The sequence below is a fragment of the Vidua macroura genome, chromosome 1, assembly GCF_024509145.1.
Source record: "Vidua macroura isolate BioBank_ID:100142 chromosome 1, ASM2450914v1, whole genome shotgun sequence".
In the NCBI taxonomy this organism is placed as follows: Eukaryota; Metazoa; Chordata; class Aves; order Passeriformes; family Viduidae; genus Vidua; species Vidua macroura.
In genome coordinates, this window is record NC_071571.1 from 62632343 (window position 1) to 62651406 (window position 19064).

Here is a 19064-nt window from a genome sequence, read left to right on the forward strand (position 1 = left end):
TTAAGAATGAAAAAAAAGCTGGTGATATTTTTGTAGGAATCAAACATAGCGCCATCTATCTGCTTTTATATTATCCTAACACTAGTTTTGTTTTTTTTAAACTGTTCAACAGTCTTACAGAAATCTTGAAAAGATAGACAGTATAACATGCTATATTAAACCCCACCAGTGAAATAATCCAACACCATCACGATTCTGAGTAAGAAGAAAAAAACTACTTTTTTTTGTGTTTTCGGGTTTGTTTTTTTTTTCTTTTTTTTTTTTTTGCAAAAGCCATCGCCCTCAGTTTCCCCTGTACCACATCATGACAGAAACTGTTTCCATTCGGTCTCTGTTTCAAAAGAAGTTTTCAGTGTTCTTGAAGTTTCAGCCTTATTTTTCTCTCTACATATTACATGAGGTGACTGAGAAAAGCGCTGCCGCCACCTTATCTGTACGTGCAAATCCATTTCAGTTTATTATTATTTACCCCCACCGTAATTCCAAGACAGCTCTCAAGTGTAAGTCTGGCTCTTCTCCGCTTAACTAGGATCTCAGTCCAGCTCCATCCACCTCCTCCTCCTAGCATTGTTTCCTCTTCTCACCGCAGAAGAAACCGGGACAGGATTTCTCCCCACATGTGAACCTTGCAAAGGATTTGGGTGGATTTTCTGTTCTTTTTTTTTTTTTTTTCCCAAGCAGTTCTGATCGCTCTTTCATAGGAAAGGGCGAATGCTCAAGTCATCCAGTGTGCGCTCAGCACAACGCATCGTTCCCCCCTCCTCTTTATTCGTATAAAATGGGCAATAACAAAGAACCCAGAGGTGTGTGTGGTTTCCCCTCCCTTCCCCTTTCTCTGTCTCTCTTTTCAGGAAATAAAAAAAGGGAAAAGGACAGCGTCTCGCTCCCGCTCAAAAAGCACCGTCAGGCTCCTCTCTCGGAGGGGGTGTGTGCGGGTCCGTCTGCAGCCGGAGGAATGGGACTGCTGGCCTTTCCGCAAGGAGAGGGCGATCCCGCTCCTTTCCCAAGCTCAAGAAGCAGTCTTTCAACAGCCCCTTCCCAGAAACAAACAAAACACTTCCTCCCCCCCCCCCCAAAAAAAAAAAAAAAAACCCAAAACACAAACACCAAACAAAACAGAGAAAGACAAAAAGCGCCCGGCGGGGTGGGCGAGTCCTGCCGACAGCCACGCGCGCCGGTGCCTCCTCCTGCAGGGCCCGGCTCTCGCTTCAGTAAGTGAAGACCAGGTTGGAAATGCTGGACTCCAGCCAGTCCCCCGAGATCATCTCACTTACCTCCGGCGTGCAATAGTCCGGGAACTCAAAGTGCGAGCCCGAGCCAGGCTCGAAGTTAAAATCCAGGTCCCGGTCGAGCACCGAGGAGCTGAAGCTGCCCAGGGACATACTTTCAAAGCCGGGGCTGGGATTCAGGTCCAAGAGGTCGTCCTCAAACTCGTCGTCCGACGAAGAGGAGCCGGAGGAGGAAGAGGAGGAGGAGTGGGAGGACGCGGAGGAGGAATGCGCCGTCGAGGGGGCCGGGGAGGAGGCGCGCAGGCTGGTGTAGCTGCGGTGATCCGACGGCGAGCCGGAGCCGGAGGGCGAGGGGCAGGCGACGGCGCCGCAGTCCCCGTCGGGCCGGCCCGCGCCGCCGCCCCCCTCCTCGTAGAGGCTCAAGGGGTCGCCGGCCTCCGCCGAGCTGCTCAGCGTGGGGCTGCCGGGCACGGCGCCGCCGGGGGAGGCGGAGGCAGCCGCCGCCTGCCCGCTCCCGAAGATGTAGACCCGCTTGAGCTTCTTCTCGGCGAGCGGCTTGCCGGATCCCGAGGGCGCGCCTGCCGCCCCCCGGGGCTTGTAGAGCGCCTGGTGCTCGGGCGGCAGCAGCGCGGCCGACGGTTCCCCGGGGAACGGGGCGGCCTTGCCCCCCGCCGCCTTGCCGTGGGGCTTGCCGCCCGCGCCCGCGCCGCCGCCGCCCGCGGGGGAGGGCTTGGAGCCGCCACCACCGCCCTTCTTCGGGGCGGGCTTGGCGGGGGCCGCGGGGCCGCCGGAGCCGCCGCCCGCGCTGCCCCCGGCGGCGCCGCCCCCGCCGCCCTTGTCCGCCTTGTCGCCGGGCTTGGCGGAGCTATTGCCCGACTTCACCTTCTTCCTGGGCCGGTACTTGTAGTCAGGGTAGTCCGCCATGTGCTTGAGGCGCAGCCGCTCCGCCTCCCGGATGAAGGGAATCTTGTCGCTGTCCTTGAGCAGCTTCCAGCGCTTGCCCAGGCGCTTGGAGATCTCGGCGTTGTGCATGTCGGGGGACTGTTCCATGATCTTTCGCCGCTCGATCTGTGACCATACCATGAAGGCATTCATGGGCCGCTTTATGTGCCCGCTGGGTGTCTTGCACCAGCTCGGGTCATCCGCCTTACCCCCCGTGGAGGCGGTGGAACCCGGCGTGGGGGAGGAGGCGATGCCCAGCTCGATGCCGGCCCCGGAGTCGGAGGTCTCGGCGGCCAGCAGCGCCTCCGTGTTCTCCGCCGTGTTGGTCTGCTGCACCATCGCGGCGGCGGCGGCGGGGGGCTCGCCGGGGCTCAGCGCCGCTCCGGAGCTCAGCGCCGCTCCGGCGCGGGGCAGGGCGCACAACTTCTCACAGCGGCACCGGGATGGCGCAGCCCCCCGCGGCCGCGCCCCCGCTCCCCGCACCACTTGTACTTCCACACCGGCGCCTCGTCCCCGGCGGCGCGGTCCTCTCCCCCTCGAGGCAGCGGCGGCGGCAGCAGGAGCGGCGAGACCGCCCGCGGTCAGACAAGAGTTTCTGCAAAAGCAGCGCCGCGAGCCGCCCGTCCAAGTTTGCTGAATTTTTTTCTTGGGGTGTTTTGGGCTTTTTTGGGTTTGTTTTTTTTTTTTTTTTTTTTTTGGAGGGGGGGTGTCGGTCTGCTTCCTTCCTCACCACATCGGGTTTCCCCCCTCCCCGAAGCAGCTGGTCCAGTTCACAAGCGCGTTCTGCCTGCCCGCGGCGTTTCAGGAGAGCGGCACTCCTGCCGCTGAAAGTCTCTCAGCGCTGGGCACGGCCAGCGTGCACCGCCGCGGGGGAGGGGGGAGGCGGCGCGCCCCCGAAGCCCCGAAAATCCCGGCTCCAGGACCCGTGGTGGCGGCGGGGTCGGCGGCCAGGAGTTTGTGCAGGTTGGATTTGGCAGTTGCGAGGTACCGAGCGACAAGGAAACCCTTCGGGATAAGGCAAAAAAAAAAAAAAAAAAAAAAAAAAAAAAAAAAAAAAAAAAAAAGAAGGCAGAAATAATAATTGAAAAAATCGCCGTAAAAAAAGAAAAATGAAAAAGCGCTCGTGCATGAACGAGTGTGTACGTCCCCGGCAGGAAGAGCGGCAAGCCGGGCGCCCAGCTCCGTTCTCCTCCTCCTCCTCTGCTGACGGCGGTGTTGCTGCTGCTGCTCCGCGCGCGCGGAGCCCCGCGGAGCCGCCGCCGTCCCCCGCGCTCGCCCGCCGGGCGCTGCCCCGCGCCCCCCGCACGCCGCGCTCCGCCGGCCGCAGCTGAGAGCGGACCCCGCGCCCGCCCCGCGCCGCTTTATCCTTTCGCAGCCCGCCCCGCGGCCAATCGCGCGCTGTATCCAACGCCCTCCGCGTGCCAAGCCCCGCCTGCCTCCCCGGGATTGGCGGCCGGCGCGGAGCGGTAATAATGGCCGCGTGCAATGGGAAGCGCCCGCGCTGACCTCATTCCCGGCGGCGGGGCGAACTTTTTAAAAGGGGCAGGAGGGCAGCTCCGCGCGCCGCCCCGCGCCTCGCCGCGCACGTGCCCGCGACCCCCTGTCCCCCGCCCCCCGGCCGCGCTCCTCCCTCCCCTCCTCCCTGCCGGGGGAAAAAAATCAGGAAATCAGCAAAAAATCATTATAATATAAATAATTAAAAAAAAAAAAAAAAAAAAAGAAGAGAGAAAGAAAGGGAGAGAGGGGAATCAAGGCGTCCCATCCCCGCGCGCCGTGGCTGCGGGGCGGTGAGCGGGGATACCTGCACGCACAAAGGACCGGGAGGGTGTTCCTGCCGCCCCGGAGCCGCCGCACGCCCAGCGGGCAGCGATGCCCGGGGAATGCCGGAGGGCGCCCCGTGCCCGTCCCCACGCCCACACGCGGAGTGTCACGGAGGGGTCGCCAGGCCTGGAGAAGCGCCCGCGAGGCGCTGCCGTCACGCCCCCTCCGCCACGGAGCTGGAGCGGAGCGGCGCAGGGGGTGGGACGGGACCGGCGGCGGGCACCTCCCGCGGAGCGCCGGGCCCCGCACCGGGCACGGCGCTGAGTAACCGCTGCCACCCGTCCCAAATTCCCCGGCGCGGATTGAGGCGGAGGTGTTGCCTTTATCGGGTTTTTACCCTCCGACCTCTCTCCTGCGTTTCGCTACCTGCTGCTCCCGCATGCCGCGGTCCCACCGAGACGCCTGATCCCGGGGAGAGGCTGCGAACGGGGGTCCCGGCCCGTCCCCTCCGGGTCCCCAGAGAGCGGGAGGGGCCGCGGAAGGAAGAACCGGTGCGCAGCCGGCAGGCAGGTACCGGCCCCGGGGGGAAGGTGCTGCCGTGCTTCTGCCAGTCCGCCCCGCTTAGCAGGGCCCCCCCTCTCCGGGGTTCTTCCGAGGGTGTAAGGTGCTCTTCGGATATTGCTGTTTGATCTCATGCGCCCCTCCCTCTGCCCTGCCATGATCAGTAATGAAGAGAAGCAGGGCAGCGAGGTCAGGCGCTGTGCAGCACCCCTGCAGGCCTCGTGGCATCAACCCCCCGTCCAATATTCAGGTAAAGGGGGCAGTAAGACCATAAAAACAATGGCAGTGTTACTTCCCAAAGATTCCTCACATCACTCATCAGGCCAGAGACCAGAGAAGCTATTAGGCAAAACAGCTGTGAAAATTTTTGTTCTATGCAACACCAGTTAAAAACACCTTTTAAATCAGAAGCAAAATAATGGTTGGATACAGCTAAAACATCTAAGATAGAAGTCTAAAAATAAATTACACATGTTTGCAATAAAATTTATGCTAGGATCCTTCAGCAGAGTTTCTAGCTAGATTGAGGACAGGCTTTGAATATTAAGATCTCACACTGGACTCAAAGAACATGGCTGTGAAGTGCTGAGAAAAATCCTGAATTCTCAGTACCTCCCTGGGTAGGCCACCTACATTACTGAGACTGTTTACAAAGATACAAATTAAATGATAGCTTTGCTTGCAAAAATAATACATTGGTTCCTCATACAGCCTCTGGTCAAGACTGGATAAAATACTGCTTTCCTCTAGGTTGACATCCAGTGACATCAGTGGAGTTTCTCACCTTTACACGTTGTTAGTAGTAAGTCACGCTGTGTTTTTCCCCTGCAGCCCCAAAGCTACGATCAAACCTGTTCTACCCTATACCACCAACATCTACAGAAATGGAGTCTCACAGTGGGTTTGATGTCAGGAAAAAGCACTGGCTTTTGCTTACACTCTTGGTATTCATGTGCAGCAGCGTGAAAAACTGGGACTGGGAGCAGTCAGTAGCTTCTGGCTGCTCCACCTGTCAGGACAGTATCCAGCAGGATTTCAACCCCCAACTGTTGTATTTTACATATAAATATCAATTTGTTTAAACTACAAAGCAAGTAAAATATTCCCATGTTTCCAGACACAAAGCAAAACAAACAAACCTCAAACTGATAGACAAACATAGAAAGAAAAGGCTTAAGAAGCTTTTCACTTGTTTGTGTTAAGTTCTGCAAGGTCTTGACCACCATGAATAAAATTCATCTCCAGGTGAGGAGTTAAGTGTCTTCCTGATCAAAGCAGCCACTTCAATTTAATATTGGTTCAAAAATTGTGTATATGGGATGGACAGAAGAGTATTATTTCCTAAACAAAAACTCCACAAAAGTGAAATTTAGGGCTACTTAATAAATCAAGTGTAAGAACACGATGTGAAACTCTATAAAAAGCATTTTATTACAATTTCTTAGCTGTTTCCTCAAAGTTAATTGCTTCCACCCCTAATGGAGGCAGTGGTGGACTGAAAGTACTTTCCAGCTCCCCAGATTTTTAAGCCTAGGCATAAAGCGTGAGCATTCAGCTTCCGTCTAAAAATGAAGTTTTAAGAGTATTGGCAAGACTTGTCTGCGTTTTACAACTTAAAAAGCCTTGAAACTCCATTCTGTTTCCTGCAGGCTCCATGAGGCCAGGGATGCGTCACGGGACGCGAGGTGGCAGCGCTGAGCCTCTTCTGCCAGACGTGGGACAACGCAGAGCCAGCGAGATCGCGGTTTTTTTTTTTGTGTTTTTTTTTTTTTTTGTGGTTTTTTTTTTTTTTTTTTTTTTTTATTATTATTATTTTTTTTTTTTCCCCCCTGTGGTTTTACGGAGCAACATAACGCTGCAAGTTTCTGACTGAAATTCGGTGGGTTTGCTTCAAAGAGCGGCAATGCCCACGCAGTCAGCTGTACGCCGCCGGAACAGCATGCGAGTGATGCCAAATCCCGATGCGGGGGTTAAGGGCAGTGGCACTGAGAGCACCCTTCTCACACACCGGGTCCTGCAGCTTGCCTTGCGCATGGAGCAAGAGAGATTGTTCAGGAACAATACGCTGGACAAATCTACTGCAGGACTGGGCGCCGCAAGCATTGATTCCAGCATTCCTATCCCTGGAAGCGTTCAAGACGGGGTTGGATGGGGCCCGGAGCAACATGATCTAGTGGGTGGTACCCTGCCCATGGCCGGAGGTTTGGAGCTAGGTGATCTTTAAGGTCCCCTTCGATCCAAACCGTTCTATGAATCTATGATTTGTGATTGATTGCAGGTGCTCTGTGTGAATAAGCACGCAGTCCCCACCGGTTAAAACGTCTTAAAGACACGCAGATTTAGCACCGCTCTTCCCCCCCCGCCCCCCCCCCCCCCTTCTGTTTTAAACTGAGGATTACCAGCACACAGGCTCCTTTAACTGCAGCCCTTGCCGTTGGTCTTTTCCACACCCCCAGCTTCGTAGGCTGTGGGAAATGCTTTGCAGCCTGCTCCGTCTGAGCTCTCGGGAGCAGACCTCCCTTCCCGTGAGCGTGTTCCTGCGTGCCCTCGTCGGCGCGGAGCGCTTCCCTGCCCTGGCGCAGCGTAGCCAGCAGCCCCCGCAGCTGCTGCGGCCGCCTCTTACCCCTTGCAGCCTCCCCACTCCTGCAGCTCCCGGCCCGGCGAGCTCGAGTTCATTAACGCTCACGTCAATTCCACGCTGTGGCCCCAGCAGGAGCCTCCGCCGCGCTGCGCAGCCCCCGGGGATGCGTGGAGCCGCGCGGTGGGCGCTTCGGGGGCGGGTGTGCCCGCAGGGCGCGGCTCTGCGCGCTCCCCGCCGCCCCCGAGGTCCCCGCGGCGGGGCAGGGCACGGCCAGGTGGCGGCGACCCCGCGGGACTGAACCCGCGTGGGCCGTGTTCACCTGCACGGGAGGGGCAGGGCTCTGACCCGGACGCGTCCTGAGCAGTGACATCCGAGGGTCGTCCAACGATCCTAGGGGACGCTGCGGAGAATGAATGAATGAAAGGCGATTCACGAACATCTTGCTTCCCTTGCCCCCTTGCCAGGCATCCACAGGGTGGGGAAAGGTGGCATCTTATTTATCTTGAAGAAAGCCCTCTATTATTTTGGAGTGTTTTCCTCTCTGTGAGCAAAATTCACCTCTGTAACGCATATTTTTCCTGACATTCTGTGCCACATTTGAAATAGGTGTATTGGGGTTACTTTAGCCGTCTTGAACTGCAAATGACAAGGCCAGAGCAGAGGTATGCTGCTGAAGAACACATTCCTTGCAACTTTTCTACTGCCTATTTTGATCCAAAGAAAATGAAGCAGACGAAATACTTGCCATTAAGGGGGAAAAAATAAAAAAAAAGCTATGGCTTTTGAAATAACATGATGATAACAGATATTCATCAAAGATCAAAGAAGAGTGTGCTTAAGGATCAGAGGTGTAAACTGAGACATGAAAGTAGGCCCTCTTTCTTCGTCCTGTTTGCAAGAAGAAAACTCCATTGTACAATTGCATCACTCCAATTCACAGTGTACTTTTATTTAAGGTGATTCATAAATGCTTTGAACTCTCTCTGATAGCTTTGTGGAGAAGAACTTTTATTACTGGGAAGTGTTTTATGGAGGATATTATTTACTTAGGAGTGAAAATCTGTTGCCTAAAGTTGTATGGTATTGTTTCCTTGCAGACTATATATTCACTTGCATTTTACTTCAATACAAGCTTGCACAGAGACACTCAGTGCTCCTGTTATGAAATGCCAACACATTTCTAGCTCATTTAATAAAATAAATAGGTTGGAATCCTATTTTCATATACATATTTATATTAATTCAGATATTTATCACTTATATGTAAATGTTTGGTTTGGGATGGCAGGAACACCTCTCCAGTGATTTTAGTAAGAAAATGTGATAATGCTTTCTATCCTCTATCCACTTTGGTGACTTTTTAAGTTTAAACTTGTTCCCTAAGAGTAACACCAGTTCAAAAAGCTCTGCTAAAAATAATAATAATAAAGAAACTTGGAAAACACATTGTTTGTATTTACTTAAAAATAAAATTGCACCTCTTATTCAATCCTACAAGATTTAGTAGACTTTTTTTTTGGGTTTTTTTGGTTTTTTTTTTTTTTTTTTTGGTGTTTTGTTTTGTTTTGTTTTGTTTTTTGTTTTTAACAGTTTCATATAAGAAGAGCTTTTAGTTCATTTTTAAAAACGTTTTGGCAAGTTTTTTTTGCAAAGTGAAAAGCCACAAGGTTGAAGAGGAATTACCGGTCTGCTGCATATGTAGCAGCAGATTGCATATGCATGAGCTGCAGCTGCGTGAAGGCCACCCTGGGAAGGGGAGCCCAAGAGAAGAGCCAGCAGAGGGGAGCTGGTGGTGCCTGCAGCCAGCTCTCTGACAGGGCCGATCCTTCCTCCCTGCAGGAGGGTCAAGGAGGCAGGGCCCCACTTCTTTGGACCACTGCACTTTTTGAACATGTTCCTCTCCTCTGCCCCTCAGGTTCCCTCCCAGCCATCTGTGTTCTCCTTCCTGCTTTCCCTCACCTTCCCCTGCCTTCTACAACCTTATCACCACCGCCCATGTAACGTTCAGCTCATTTTTTCCTTCCATCTCTATGAAAGAGCCAACAGCTGCAAGCAGGCAGTTCAGCAGAAGCCCACATAGTACCAAGAATTAAGTAATACTTGTGTTCACTTCCACAATATCATGATGTCACACAGATTTTAGCATCACTGAAGAGGGAGCTACAAAAGCACTGTGCATTGAATTAAATGTGGGTTATTTTAAAGACCTTCAAGTAGGATGTTGCATGCTATTAAATTTGGTGTATGTCTTCTTGTGTTAAGAAAAATGTTACTCCTCCTGGAAAGGAAGCATAAGGTATTCCCTGCGCACACAGGAAAAGGGGATTTTGTAAAATGTAGATCTTAGCATTTCTGACTCGGTTTTTGCAAGGTCATTTCTTGAGTGATATATTTAAGATAATTAAACTAAAGGGGGAAAAAAAAAGAAAAATATATTGCATACTATTTAGTTGTGAAAATGGTCCTTTCTTTCTTTTGCAAGCTCTGGGTTATTAACAAGTGATTATCGACAGGATCTGACTCTAAGTAAAGAAAATTCCTCTGGCAAGCTACAGGCAGTTGGGGTTATCTATGTACAAGGTATTCTGACAGAGGTAGACAAAGGGTGGTCTATCATTTCCAGCCTTAGAGAGTGTTTAGTATTATAATAAAATTGCCTTTGTACTCAAAAAATCCATCACCCTCCATTCAGCCCCATAGTCTTCAGACATTAATGGATTAATTCCTGTCAAACGGTTTTTATTTAACTTTTCTGATTTGATGTTTCTGATGTACAGATCAAAAAAGCTAGATCAGGTTCTGGTGGGAAGAGGCAAAATAGATTTAAATCTAAAATGAATGAGAGAAAAAAGTAATTTTTTTTTCTTTTCCCTTTTGTGCTCTGGACAAATAGAAGTCTGGCTTTCATCCTTGTTCCTTCCATATAATTGTTCTTAATGATGGTGCTGGTGTGACAACTAGTAAGTAGATTTTGTTTTTTAGTCTTTTCTGAATAGATTGCTCAAATTATACCACTCTGTACTTGCCAGGGTCTCTTCTATAATCTTTGAGACCTATCTCACTTAGGCTGTTTGTACAGAATAAGTTTATTAGTTTGATATTAAACATTAATATTTACTTTTAAATAATTATTTTTTCAATTCTTTTTTCTCTAAGAATTGTACCTTTTGGAACAGAATGTCAGGAGAAGGTGGTGGAATTCTACACTACCCTATGTAATCCTGATCTAGCTGTCACACTCAAGAGGTGTATACAGGAGTTATCTCAATGTGCAGGTGTGCTCAAGTGAGGCATGATGTCTGAATTTGCATAGCTCTATAGAGTTTGTATTTAAGTTGGAATTAGTTGCTATGAAAAATAAATTGTCTGTATGGAACCTCGGGAAACTGGAATATTATACACTACAAGAATCAGGCATTTTCTATGTATTTTCCTAAATCATGAGCTCCTGTGTTTCTACCAATAACACAAAGTCTGGTGTCTTACCTAAATATCAGAAATTAATGAAAAACCCCCTGAACTGTTGAATTTTGCTTTATAAAATGACTGTGTTATTTAAATTGTATAAGAGTATACTAGTGTATAGTAAGTTTGTGGATTATAACTGTAGCAGTTGAAAAACATGACAAGTATTGCATTTCTGCTAATTAAAGCTCTTCCACAGACACATTACCTGATAAACTTTTGTTTGTTGTTTTGGGACTGCCTTTGAAATTGGAGGTGGAAATATACTGTATTCAGGAAGATGTGCACATCCAAATAGTCTGTTGTTACTCTCATTTAATTTAAATATATTTTTTTTAATCCTTATTTTAATGTCTGGGTGATGGGCAGTTCAGGATGGGAGTGACTTCCATAAATCAGTAGTCTGCTCAGAATTATTGGTAAATTACATGCCAAGTCAGATGTTTTATAACGGCCTTAGAATCCAAGTATCTCCCAGATAATACAGAAAATCAACATTTACACCAACACTGCTCAGACTTCATTGAAACTGCTTTCACCAGGAGTTCGAAGTCTACTCCTTCATGCACTCCTCCTGGTCTTTGTGGAGGCTCTGAGATGGAAGGTGATGGTGCTGGTGGGTGATGCTGCAGTGTCCCCACACAGGGACCATTCCAGGGCTGGAATCACCAGGAGCTGCCCACGAGTGCCCCACGGCTGGGGCGGAGGTTGAGGCACATACTGTGTTTCAGTGTGCAGTTTCCCTCAGGCTCTCAGGCCTGTGACATAAAGCTCTGGAGAAAGCCTCTGCACGGGTGTTATGTGGAAACAGTGTAGATGTTTCACAGGGTGTGGAAGTAACCAGCACACAAGGCTGCATCTCGTGTGTCTTGTAGCTGATGTGTTAAGTAAGGCTCATTCCAGAGGTGTGCGAGTGTCAAGGAACAGCTCTGAGGCACCATGGTGTGTTGCTAAAATGAACACGTGCATATGCACAGCCACTGTGCTCAAGACCTTTGTGTATGACCTTGTCAAGGGGGAGAAAAAAATTGTTGGCAGAAAAAAATAGCAAGACCACTGGGAGAAAAAATCCCAATATTTAGACTACAGAGACAAAAAGACAGAAGGCATCAAGTTCCTATAGAAATACACACTGGAGACACTTGCTTTTTAGGATAGATATACCCTGCAGTGTGGTGTGGTGTAAAAATACCTGAGCTAACAGTATATGAGCCATCTCAGGCACCAGAAGCAATAGTAGCTTTCTAGGTTCTCACCTTTCTTTAATGCATCCCATCAGCAGTGACTCCAGGGTGGCTCCAGTTCTCCAAGGTACTTACACAGCAGCTGGGAATGGGCTGTGGTACTGCCTGCCTCTTGTTCTGCTGGTCCCCTGTGCACAAATCTTCTCCCTACTCTATCCTGGGGGGAAGGCTTCACCAAGTAAGCACCAGCAGGCTCTTGGCGCCTTTGCATAACTTCACCAGTCCACAGCTTCTTGTGTCTTGAACTTTGTTTCCCTGTTCTCAGCCTCTAGTACAACTTCTGCACTAATTTGTTACTAATCCCATAAAGAAAATTTAAACAGCATTGACCCAGAGCACAGTTCTCATTCCATCCAGCTTTGCAAAAATTTACCTATGAGTAGTTTATTGATTTAGTCTTCAGAATCACACACAGCAAGTAAGAAGAAAAATTGGCCACCTACAGATGAAGATAAATATCATACATCACTTAAATTTTCTCAAGTAATCTATTTTTGTTTTTCCTTTTTCTTATCCTAGAAATATATTGCCATCTTTACTGCTATAAATGGAAGAAGTTCTGAAGTTCTTACATAGATATATGCTGATGTATTTTGTAATCTTATATGCTTCATATCTATATTCAGTAAAGGAGGTTTGAAAATGCCTGCTGCTGTACATCAGCAGCTTGAAGCTGCTTCTCAGAAAAGCTTGACATGTAATGCCAAAATTACTGCAAACTAGGGGAGCAGAAGTGGTGTCTGACTGCTCCTTGGATTGTTCACAAAGTTCTAAGCAAATCCAGCTGTGAAAGGATATTTGACACTCAACTATCTCACAGCCATGGTAAGACTTCAACTCAGACATTTGATTGTATTTACTTTCTTTCCCCTCCTGCAGTTGTTCTTCTTTTGGAACACAGGGCAACAGCGCTATATTAAGCAGTGACAGGAGCAGTGGAATCTGTTGTTTAATGAGGGCTGTAATATTCATGCTAGCTGCTGTGATATGCCATTACTTAAATGAGAGACTTGTATAGCTGATACTGTCATTTGAAACAAAGACAAATTATAGCACAGGTACATTTTCAGCAGTATGGTTGAGCAGTTTCTTAAGGTTTAGTTAATAGAGGAGAGGACAGTATCTAGCTGAAGTAAAAGACTTATTCAGCTGGAGTAAAAAAAAGGTTCTGTATTCAGGGCACTCATTCATCATTAATAATTCCTTATTTATCATTCTGGCTTTTGATTCTTCAAATTGACTTGTGACTGCTAGGTCTGGTTGCAAATCTGGCAAGTCTACTCAGGGCTGGTAATCTTTCAAGACACCTCTCTGGCAGCATCTTTCCATGACAAAGCAGGAAATCATCCTGCTGGTTTGGTCTGTGGTACCTCCATGTCCTGCCCAGAGGAAGGGTGGCCAGGCCCCCTGAGTGATGGCACTGCCCTGCTGAAGAAGAGCAGGTGGTGCCTGGATGTTTCCCAGCCCTGTGTGTGCTCCCTGGGCCTGCTCAGGTCTGCTGTCCTCCCTGAGGAGATGCGCACTCCAGTACTGATGTGTGGAGGGGGACAGCAGCTGTGGATGGGATGACTGCTGCTTTCTGGGGGGTGACAGAAGCCTTGCACATCTTGGTCCCTGCAACAGCCCCATGCTGTTCACAGCCACCTTGTGCTCAGCATTTTGACACCTATTCATGAGTAGGCAAGGCAGCATCAGAACACCGCATGTGCAGTGAGCTTCCTCTTCTTGAGTGGTTTTTCTAGCTGGAAAATAAGGGATAACCATCATCACCATCAACACCATCATCTGATACTCAGGAGCTGTTTGTGACTCTCTCAAGCTGTTGGTAGGTTAAACTGTAGTTTTGTTCAAAACTGTAGGACCTCTTGCAAGGCCTTTGCAGTCCTGAAGGCAAGTTCACTACAGAGCACTATTTCCTCTCTCCATCAGAAACAAACACATTTAGATGACTTATTCTGTCCACACTGGTGAGATACAGTCTCATTTATTTGATTTGCTCCTTCTCCCTTTAAAAGCAGGAAAACACCAGGGCAAACTTTGCGCAAACTTTGCACACGCTTTAGAAAAACAAATCTACTGCATACCAATTTTTCTTTATTATTTTGTCTATTATTTATCAAAGGAAAAAAAAAAACACCCCACCAACAACAGTTACTCTGCATTTATCACAGTGACTAGTAGAAAGCATGTGATTCTTATGGTAAGCAGCAATTTACAGATGGCCAGGTGCAAACAACATATCTAATCTTATCATGAATTTGCTTTATTCGCAGCTGCAACAGTTGGTGTCAGTTAATAGGTTACCAACCATGAAGTATATTTATTTCCTTTTATTCTGCTTTGGGGCCACAGAAATGATTTGTAAACTGTCCTAGATCTTGAATTTACATTTAATTTTTGTGTGTGTGGCTTTTTTGCTATTTAGTTAGTGCTACTCAGGAAGAAAATGACAATGTCTTTCAGAGAACCCATTTTGTTTTCATTTTATCAATTTCCTTTTCTAGGGATTTAGAAACTCTAAAGTAGTGTGCTCTCTGGGCTTCTAATTTACGGTAAAACAGAGTTTTTTCAAGCTTTATTTTTTTTTCTTTTTTTCAGACTGATCTGTCATTGATAAGAATTCATTTTTGCCTGCCTATCTCCATCAAGTCATGTGATGGATTCACTACCAGCCTTTTCAAATAATCAAACACAATCTTTATAAGCTGAGTTTTAAATGCTGGTCATAAGAAAAAAGTATGTTTTAAATTCTCTTCTTAGCTCCATGGCTCACACTGTGTGAGCAGGTTGTGTAGACATATCAGTGGAGACACAGCAGTGGACCAACCAAATAAACCATACAACCTAGAAAGCTTTCCATATTCTGGTACAAAAATAAAGATGCTGTTTAAAATGAGTGTATATGGTCCTTACTAATGAGTCATTTCCAGTTTTTGTAATGTGTGACAGTCTTGGTTGCATTATTTTGGGGTTTCTGCCTTCACTTACATTGAGACCATTTTGTGTTAGATAAAGAGTGATAAAATAAATAATGCCTTGATACTTCTATATGTTTTACTTAAATCTTCAAATCTTCTCCCAAACAAAAGGAGTTTTAATAGGAAAGACAACAACTATTAACACATTTCCATGTGAGTAAGTCAGGTGTTCTTGAAAGTAATAAAGTTGCACATGTAAATGAGTTAAAAAAAAAAAAGACAAAGAGAAAAGAATTTTGGATTTTGATCCTGAGGACGGTTTTAAAATGCACGGCCAGCAGTATCTTATCATTGACATAGAGCACCTGATGAATTTAAGGGACCTGAAGAAATAATGTAGGGAATAATATCCAGATTAGCCCCTTTCTCTGCACACATTGTTTTGAGGTAAATTCCCTCTCACTATTTATTCTGAATTATGTTTTCACTTTTAAACACATTTTTTGTTCTGATTCTTAATCCTAGCATTATATTTCCACTGCTGTATAAAACACTAAAAATAAGATCTTTGCTAAAAAAACCTATTTTTCATATATTCTTTAAAAAAACCCCAATTTTTCATAGATTGAAGATCTAAGATGAAGGTTTTAAAGCTTTTTGTAATTTGAGATAAATAATGATTGGGTGCATGCAAAGATTTTGCACAAACTGATCTTTTTTCACCACTGGCCTGTCTTTGAAGCCTCTGGTGTTCATCCTCCTTATTGCTCATCACATTACTGTAGATGGGAAGACTTCTCCAGCTAAGGCTAAAATCTCCCCAGATATATCTACAGCAGTTACTTTGTCACTAGGATTGGAGACAGAATCATCTAGTTTGAAAAATAGATTGTAAAAATGCATGAATTTACAGTTAAGGAAATAGGGCCATAATAGCAACTTTTAAGCTTCCAGCTTAAGGACCTCCAGTTATTGGAAGGTAAAGTTACTGCATTATCTGATTTAGTTGTCAAATCTGTACTTAAATTTCACAGACTGACTATTTGAATAGTTGACTGCTTATGCTTGGTCATGGATATTCCTTCCAGTCCAAAGCAGAAGATACTAACATGTGTATGCACATCCAGCTGCTGGGATGCCACGGACATCACGCTGAGTTCACTCCCTGTCTGCCCTGTGGAGTGCAGGGGACAGGGATGCATGTGGCCTCACACCAACACTGTGGGGCTCGAATTTTCTCCTTTTTCACTTTTCTCCAACACTGAGACCTGCTCTTACCAGCAGCAAGGTCTATAACATGCTTTCCTTATCTCTGGTCCATCCTTCTTTCCAGGGTCTGTCAATGTGATTTCAGTGTTTTACTGCCGAGCAAATCAAAGAAGAAAGGCATAGGAGCAGTGCCCCATTTTGATGCTGTGGCAGGAGGATTTTAGGCAAATGCTGTTCTCTGCCCGGGTCAGTCCACAGAGCTGGACACCCTGGAGAGATGCTCAAGGCATCAGAGGTTCCCATAAGCCTTGCACTGAAGGGAAACCAACTGCAAAACTGCAGGAACAATACCACTCCCAGCCAGGCCGGTCCCCAGGGAGATCCACCTCTTTTCTGGAAGCTGGGGCAAGATGTTGGAGTCTCCCAATTCTCATGACATCTTCTTGCTGACCAAGGCATGCATCTCAGCAGCTTAAACAGCTTAAACACTTGGGTCATGTTTTCATGGTTTTTTTTCTTTTTCTCCCAAAGCAAAGAGAGTGTTTTGGCTGTTTGCCAAGGAAATACTGTGGCTCAGGTGTCATCAAAGGTCTCTAGGTATCAGGATTCTACATACTTCTTTATTATATTACTATTTTTGACTGCAGCCCTGTGCAATCCACTGAAGTAAAAAGTAATCCACCGAAGGAAGCTTTATTCTTAGGAAGTGCAGGGTTCATATAATTTTCTTTAGGATCACAGGTGAGTGCACAGCTGAAATGGGTGCCATGTTGGAGAGAAGTGCTTCTCTGTGCCTCCCTGTGACAGTCCCAAGTGCAGCACAAACCACCAGGTGCTGAAGTGCTCATCACCTTCTTTGTGTCTGTCTATTCTTTTACTTGTGGGCAATTTCCCAATGTGGGACACAACTTCATAGGACTGCCTAAATCTGATGTGTCCTCTAAGGGAGTGTTTTATTTCGTGTTTTCCCTCTGTAATGCAGAGCATGGTCTGACTCCTAATATCATGCAGTTAGTCCTCAAGGCCCATATACCATTACAGCAGCAGCAGTAACCCTGAACTGATCTGGCTCTCCTGTGCCATGAAACTTTTGGCTTTTGCCCTTTGATTGTAGGTACATAAAGTTGTTTTGGCCCTGGGAGTTCATCAGTTCAGAACCTGCATTACTTTACCCTGCCGGGGTCAAGCCTTTCTCCCTGAAGGTAGATTAGGGAAGGAGTGCTCCGCTCCCAAGATGACTTCTCAAGTTGATCTGAGGGCTTTCTGCAAATTTGCCAGTTTAGAACTTGAAATGATATTGGATTCATTTTGCTTTTAAATGACTAAACACACAATTATTTTAATAATGACACTTCAGTCATCCAAGTAGTCATTATTCCTGACAGTCTACAGGTGAGCATATATAACTCACAATATGCTACTAAAATGATGTTCTGTCAGATTTCAGAGCAAGAAAACACAACTGACTTTTTTTTACCCTCTAAGAGTATTACTTTTTATTATACTTTCAAAGTACGGAATTTTAGATTTTAGAAGTAATCTTCCGTCTCTTGGCTTAGGGGAAAGATTTATGAGAGGGGGTAAGAAATGCATTTTTTCCTTCCTAAATTTATTAGGAAGGATGCAAGTTACACCTTGATTTCAAGCCTCTGCAGCAAGTTTAAAAATTTAAGTTTAAAAATTTAAGTTTAAAAATTTAAGTTTAAAAATTTAAGTTTAAAAATTTAAGTTTATAAATTTAAGCATTAGCTTCAGCTAAGGGAAGTGAGTGCTGTTAGTTGAAGGAAGTAGAAACTTCACTTTCCATTCACACCAAACCTGCTTGAGAGAGGCAGTTCCTGCACTGTGCAGCACCATTTGTTGCCCACAGCAGCGTGTAGGAGAAAATGTGGCTCTTTGTGGTGTTTAAACATTAACAAAACTCACAGGTATCCCACAGCACGGACCCTTCTGTTTGTGCTCTGGACTCAAGATTTCATATTGTCAGCCAAAGTCCTCTGCTGGATACAAACTCAGGCAGGGAAAGATGGGGTCAACCAGTGGAGCCAGGAACCAACCTTTAGTTTTGACACAAGTCTAAATGCATGAGACACAGAAGGGACAAATGACATCACTGGTACCTTTGGTGCTCCCAGTAATAATTGAGTTTTAGAAAAAAATTAGATCAAGGTGATAAAAAGACATGTCTTTGATCCTCATCGGTCCAGGCAATATAAAGTACAGATGGTAGATGGAATTAATACAGTTTTGGCTCTACAAAAGGCATCTTCTGGCTGAGTGACTCAAAGGCTGCATTAGATAAAATAAAAAATTCTCTAGGAGAACAAAAAGAAAGATAAAGAGGTCAGTAAAGTATTTGATACAGTGCTGCACAGGAAATAATTAATTTAACTGGAGAAGATGAGGAAATTTTATTTGTGAGGTTAGTGAGGCATGGGGGTAGGGAGATCAGCTCTCGAGGCTGCTGAAAAGGGAAGGTTTGACCTGGAGGGAAGCTCATCGTGAAGTCAACAAGGATTGGTCCTGACATTGTTTTCATTTAGTATTTTCATTAATGATTTGGAAGCACATTAAGGAAATTTCCTTATAACTCAAAGAGGCATTGCTATTAGAGAGCAGGACTGGGATAACTCACAAGAAGAACTGGGTTACCATATGAATGGGGCAGGAGAAAAGGGCTACAAAAGTACAAAGTGTGAGTCCAAGCTGGTAGAGGTTACCAGCAATCATTATTACTGTGGGATAAGTGTTCAGTGCTTATAAATGATAAAGGCAGATGGAACATTCTGCATATACAGGTCTGTCACAGCAGGGTTAGTATCTGTCAAGGCACAGCAGCCACAGAAAGCCATAAATTTAATAATTTTATAAATCATAATGATTCTAAGATCAATCTTATTTTTTAGCGGAGGTTTTGCAAAGTATTAATACTGTTATACACAGCCCTGGTAAGATACCAGTAAGAAACCTGGGACACTAGTCCTTCATTTTTCAGAAAAGATTAATTCAGATTAGTTTAGACTTAATAGTCACTCCCCAAGGGAGTAGAGCTATCTGATGGGTGTATGGAGGCTAAAAAAGATTGGCCCCTTTAATTTGGCAGTCTAGAGGCAGAGAGGGGATTGGACATCTACTTATTTAAAATAAACAGCAA

At 46.5% G+C, this 19064-nt stretch overlaps 2 protein-coding genes across 2 annotated transcripts; one reads left to right on the top strand and one right to left on the bottom strand.

Annotated features, from left to right (window-relative positions):
• Positions 1-1097: 1097 nt before the first annotated feature.
• Positions 1098-2634, bottom strand: SOX4 (SRY-box transcription factor 4). The gene has a single exon (XM_053982376.1). It carries the CDS (start codon positions 2508-2510, stop codon positions 1209-1211), a length of 1302 nt encoding a protein of 433 aa, XP_053838351.1. The 5' UTR covers positions 2511-2634; the 3' UTR covers positions 1098-1208.
• A 1292-nt stretch (positions 2635-3926) lies between these two features.
• LOC128805702 (translation initiation factor IF-2-like) lies at positions 3927-6717 on the top strand. The gene is made up of 3 exons (XM_053974603.1): positions 3927-4502; positions 6143-6237; positions 6409-6717. The coding sequence occupies exons 1-3, from the start codon at positions 4052-4054 to the stop codon at positions 6715-6717; spliced, it is 855 nt and encodes a 284-aa protein (XP_053830578.1). The 5' UTR covers positions 3927-4051.
• Positions 6718-19064: the final 12347 nt, after the last annotated feature.